Below are 6212 nucleotides of genomic sequence, written 5' to 3'. Positions count from 1 at the left end.
GCCTGACATGGGGCTTGATCTCATGACTTTGAGATCATTACCTGAGCCAAAATTAAGAGTCAGATGCCTAAAACTGCCTGAGCCACCCAGCCACCCAACATTAAATTGCTTTTTATCATTATTAAAAATAAGTACAACAATATTTATTAACACCTACCATATGTCAGACACTGTTGTAGATGATTTTCATAAAACAGAATAAAATAGACTAATTCCAAGCTCCCACGAGACTGAACTTTTTGTTTTTTGTTTTCATGTATCAATATTTAATTCATCAAGATCTACATACAGGGTTAACAATATGTTGTAATGACACATCATCCTGTGTTGTTTTACAGTTAATATTCAAAGTTATTTCTAGTTGAACCCAATCATAATTATTGCTGTATGGAAAATAGGACCTGACCAATGTAATGGATTTTCTAGCAACAACTTTGCTTCATATGCATTTCTAAGTACTAGTTAAAAAAAAAACATTATTGTCACAAAATCCTGCATTTAAAATTCCCAGATGTCATAATCCCACGTTTCTTACACTTTTATAATAAGCCATTAGGTAAAACTATAATGTCTAAACTGTTGTTTATGTTGTTTATCCTTGATATGTTTTTCCTAGTTGGGAATTTCTGATGCAAACTCTAACCTTTCATCTGATTTTAGCAATGGCATATATACAGTGTGAGAAAATTGCATGTTGACTAAGGAATTAAAAATCACTGAAGACTTCCATTCATTCTCTATTCTACAGAGTGTGAAACTTCACATGCCTACAAGTTTTTCTACTAATAAAGATTTTTTCCATGCATATTACAATGAATAAGCTCTCCAGCATTAATTTTTGCTATTCTACTAGAGTGACCACCATCTGTAATTGTGTAATTTCCCATTTTAGGGAGGTTATATTATTCATAGTGAATATTCTTCTGCATCCTACATCTGGAGATCATCTAATGTCTCTTCCTCCTTTATTATAAATATAAGGTTCCTCCAAATGAAGTTCACTCATGTTCTGTAATGATAAATTAGAAATGAAAGCAATTCCATAATGAATTTGGCCATAGAATTTCCCCCATTTAGGAGTTCTGGGATTGGTTTGAGCTGTGGCTGAAGGCTCTTCTGTGTTCATTTACTGCATTTAGAGTTGAGTTCTTTCACGTCTTCAAAGGCAAGAGCTTGTAACAAAGGCTTTTCCACACAGAGGACATTTATATGGGTTCTCTCCAGTATGAGTTCTCTCATGTTCTCTAAGGTTAGAACTTGTAACAAAGGCTTTCCCACATAGAGGACATTTATATGGTTTCTCTCCAGTGTGGGTTCTCTCATGTTTTCTAAGACAAGAGCTTGTAACAAAGCGTTTTCCACATAAAGGACATTTATATGGCTTCTCTCCAGTGTGAGTTCTCTCATGTTCTCGAAGACAAGAGCTTGTAACAAAGGCTTTTCCACATAGATGACATTTATATGGTTTCTCTCCAGTGTGAGTTCTCTCATGTTCTCGAAAATAAGAACTTGTAACAAAAGCTTTTTCACATAGAGGACATTTATATGGTTTCTCTCCAGTGTGGGTTCTCTCATGTTCTCTAAGATTGGAGCTTGTAACAAAGGCTTTTCCACATAGGAGACATTTATATGGTTTCTCTCCAGTGTGAGTTCTCTCGTGTTGTTTAAGATAAGAGCTTTGAACAAAGGCTTTTCCACACAGATGAGATTCATAAGGCTTCTCTCCAGAATGAATATGCTTATGTCTAGTTAAAGATGAAAAATACCTGAAATGACTCCCACACTGATTACAGACAAATGGATTCTCTCCCGTGTGAGTTATTTTATGGGAACGAAGGTGGGAGTTTCGACTGAAGTGTTTTCCACATTCATCACATTTATAGGGTTTCTCTCCTGTGTGAATTCTCTGGTGTATGCAAAGCTTTCTTCTATTATGAAAATATTTCTCACATTCCTTACATTTATAAAGTTTGCCTTCCATATAAGGTTTCTGGTGTCTATATAGGTCATTTCTATGACTGAAAGGGTTTCCACATTCACTCCATTTATAGGGTCTCTGTCCAGTGTGAGTCAAAACATTCTGAGTCAATGTGTAGGGGTGAGTGAAAACTCCATCATACCCAATATGTGCAAAGGGGTCTTCTCCTGAGTGACATTTCTGTATTATTGTCTTGTAGTTAGATGCATCCTCCCTGCAGATGTCTTCCATAGATATTATTTCTTGTTTTTGATAGCTGTTTTCCAAGCCTGAAATAACTGGACCCCAGCCTTGGGCCAGTCCTCTCTCTTCCTTCCACAGCTCCCCTCCTTGCTCCCACTGGGCAATCATATCTGACTGGAAAAACTGACAGCCTACGGAGACCAGATGAGTGATATTCTCCAGCATTACATCAATGTACAGCTTTCTCTGGGACCTATCCATCAGGGTCCACTTTTCCTGGGTTAAGTATACAGCTTCATCTTTGAAGGTCACAGAGTCTTGTTCTTTAGAGTCTATGAAGGCAGACAGTTCCTGCAGGAGAGCGTGGGACTCCTGAGATGGCTCTTCTGAAGGACAGCCCCAGAGTGATCCCTCTGGCAGCAAGCTCTCCATTCTTAACACGAATTCTCATGGTAGCAGTTCTCTGGATGTTAATCCTGTTTTTCTGCAGTTGCATTCTCAGGAATTCAGCCACCACCTCACCTCCTCTGGATCTCTCCACTCACGGACAGTCCAAGAAGTAAGGAGGAAAAGCTGCGATGGCGGGGAGGCTCCTTTACATTAACTAGAAGTTTATCATGTAATCATTCAATAAACATTTTTTGAGCAACTACTACCTGTTTAATGCTCAGCCTATATGAATACAACAGGGTGAAGACGAGGCACAGGATTAAATAAACCAGCAAGTTCAGCATGGAGAGACCAAGGAGAGGTGTAAAACAGAACACAATGGGACTGTGCAGAAAGAATATCAATTCCATCTCAGCCAGTTAGGGAAAGATGTCCAGTGGAATTAGTATCTATGCTGAAATCTAAATGATGAAATAAATTAGGCAAAAAGCAGAAGAAGAAAGTCTCTGGAAGAGGCAAAAGCTTATATTAATGTCCAGAAATGAAAGATTATATCATGTCTGGAGAAATTTAAAAAAAAATCCGGAATGACCTGAGCATAGAATTTAAGTCAAAGAAAGGAGGGAGGTATAGAGATAAAAAAATGAGGTTAAAGAAGCAAATAGGTGATTATGAGGCACCCACTAAGCCGATAAATGTGTTTGAATTCTACCAAAAGAGCACAGAAGAGTAAAATGGCTATTTTAAGCAGAGAGCAACCTAAAATTTTCCTTTGGAAAGAAAACTCTGATTGCAATGTGCAAAACAAGAGAGGATGGCAAGTCTACACTCATGGGAATGAGTTAATAGGCAAAAATGTTCTGTATTCATTTCTGAGTAAGAGTTCAAATAAGTATTAAGCAACTAGAACTCTCTGGCTAACCATTGATTACCCTGTGAATTATCTAGTTAAAACACAGTGTCTTAATTTTTATACTTAATAATTGCACTGTTTATAATTTAAGTTGTTTATTATCTAAGTTTTAACACTCAGAGAATTGATTAAATTGGGCAACTCCTCTCTTGGATGGAAGCAATCACCTTCAATGGAATGCTAACTACCTCTGAGAATTATGTTTAACTCCGACTTTCTTTGCCATAGGCAGAAGTAATTGATTTTAGGCTGGGTGAACTGGTTCTTAATACATATGCCCACAGGGAGACTGTCATTTTAATAAGATGCTTCTACAACCCACATCCTACTTAAAATAGAAGGTTTTCCCTTTGCTTTTATAAGCAAAAACTGAAGGAGTCCTGTTTGCCCTTAAGTTCATAGTAAACAACGTGAAGTGATGTAACCCTGAGTCGGCAGTCTACAAAGTCCCTTTTTGCCAATTCAGCTACCTATGTTTTGTTCTGTTTGTAGCTGAAGCTTTCCCAGGAAAATACATCTATGTTTAACATTCTTGAAAACCACTAATTAGTACAGGTAAATCTGCTTGTATTGGCTCTGCAGCAGTTGTTCTCCTGATTTCCTAATCTATTATTTTGTTCTGCAACCACCATGGCACAACTAAAATAAAAGTATTAAAATAATTAGAAATTGTGGAGGGGAGATAATAAAATAAACCACTGCACCTCAAGAGATCAAGACAAAAAAAAATGGAGAGCCTTCAAAAATAGAAAATCATCAGTTCATTGAAACAGTCAAATTTTGATGTTGATTCAGATTTCACCCAATCCTGAGTAGTTCAAGACTACTGAGTTGTAGAGAAAATAGTTTACATGTTTCTTTCAATTCATTATTTATATATCATCTGTTAAAATGTTTAATTTTGTTAAATGTTTTCTAGCTCACATAATACATTAGCATCATGTATATTTATATGATATTAACTATGAATACATCCATGTCATATATGTAGGCCTAAATTATCTATATAACAAAGTCAATTATCATGCAATCAAATTTGTTGCCCACTGTTCTTACATCTAATTTACCAAAATGCCACATATAGCCTACTTTTAGGCATTTACATAAAATTAAACATTTATATTTAAAAAAACAGTTACTTTAAACTTTTCAAGTTATGTTTGGTATTATTGTCCTTCAACAATAACTTTCACAAACTTCATCACAAACCACTGGTGGTAACCTGGCTTATTTTATATAATGCACAGATGAACTTTTACAACGATTTTATTAGTTGTGTATTTATTCTAATGTCAGTTAGAAAAATTGCACACAAATGCCACGGACATCAAGGTGTTGGGCTACGAGGACTTGGCTGCCACCCCCAAGGACAAACTATCCTGGACATGGGATAGCCTGACCTCATCATGATCTACAAGCATCACTATCCCTAATTCCCTCCTGGAACATACGGAATTACTACTCAGAAGTACTACTCAGTACTCAGAAGCCAAGATCTCGCTGTCACCCAAATCTGCATCTTCCCAACATCCCCAGAGGTGTGGGCAGAGAGCTGGACCTCTGGAACCATCTCCCATGCTTCACCTCAAGAATCACTGGGACGTCCCAGAACACCCTGACCCATTTCCACCATCATCCTACTCAGATTCTAACATGTACAAATAGCCATGCATCCACAAGCAGAGAGAATCCATGGAAGGCAGCTCTCAGAGCAAGCCTTTCATTGAGGATCTTATCATCAAGTCATCCAAGTTCCCCATAACCTAGTCCCTGACTTCGACCCACCCACCAAGATTGAAACTGATTATTGGTCATGCCCTCTGTCACTGGTCATTGCAGAGACAGAAAGACAGAAGCAGAAGGAGCACAGAAAAAGGCAGAAGAAGAGGATAAATCCAGAAAAGAGATGAAAACTCCCAGGAAGAGTCAGAAAAAGGAACTCGGTAAGGAGACTTTCTAACGTAGGAAAGATAATCTTCAAGAAAGAGATGAAAGAGTCATCGCCTACATGAGGAAAACTCAGTCCCTACTGGATCAGACACCCTTTGAAACCTCCCTGCATTCTACGTCACCTAAGTGTTCTCTCCCTGACTGAGGCAAGACCACGCTGAGCTGGCTACAGTCCACAGACTTCAGCCTGTGGGGAGTGAGATTGGAAGGCCAGGCCTGTAGATCTGTCATTATGAAATGCTGGTAGCAACCAATTAAAGGTAAACCGAGTTTCCTCCAGATGTGGATGAGATGAGGTTTGAGATGTGTCTGTCAAGTGAGGATTTATCAGAGGTATTTTCCATATCTCCTGAATAATTTAACAAACTGGCTCTGTTAAAGCAGAACAAACTCAAGATAAAGTATTATCTTTTCTGCTTGTCCCCACCATCACTCTCCATGACTGGTGCTCATCCTCACTGCTTCAGGGCTCTGGAGCTGGGATCACTGATCCCAAGGCTTCCTTTTCCTATAGTGAGCAGGGAGTGATCATCTCTCAGGGGAGCAGGGAGGTGGGACAGAGCTGGATTTGGCTCCATTCCTCAAGTGGAGAGGCGGCCAAGAACTTTGCAGTCCTGGGGTTGTGAGACATGGACTTTCTCCCCCATAATGAGGGGGTAGGCGTGCTCTTTCTCTTCCCTGGCACTCAATGCAAAAGGCAAACCCAGTCTGGGCACAAAGTTATGGTTTTGCCCACACCCACAAGAAGAGGATCAATTAAGAAAAAAATAAACATGGCTCCTAGTGGTCAGTCCTGTC

General features: G+C 38.7%; 1 protein-coding gene and 1 pseudogene across 1 annotated transcript; one reads left to right on the top strand and one right to left on the bottom strand.

Moving 5' to 3' along the window:
- Positions 1 to 1135: 1135 nt before the first annotated feature.
- LOC129513770 (zinc finger protein 664-like) lies at positions 1136 to 2593 on the bottom strand. Its single transcript, XM_055332123.1, is given in 1 exon segment — positions 1136 to 2593. A coding segment is annotated over 1 exon segment (1458 nt).
- Positions 2594 to 2893: 300 nt separating this feature from the next.
- On the top strand, positions 2894 to 5942 carry LOC129513699 (dematin-like; annotated as a pseudogene).
- The last annotated feature ends 270 nt before the right edge of the window (positions 5943 to 6212 follow it).

The sequence above is a fragment of the Nyctereutes procyonoides genome, unplaced genomic scaffold, assembly GCF_905146905.1.
Source record: "Nyctereutes procyonoides isolate TBG_1078 unplaced genomic scaffold, NYPRO_anot_genome, whole genome shotgun sequence".
In the NCBI taxonomy this organism is placed as follows: domain Eukaryota; kingdom Metazoa; phylum Chordata; class Mammalia; order Carnivora; family Canidae; genus Nyctereutes; species Nyctereutes procyonoides.
The sequence above is the reverse complement of the archived record's forward strand: the minus strand, read 5'-3'. Positions and strand labels throughout refer to the sequence as shown.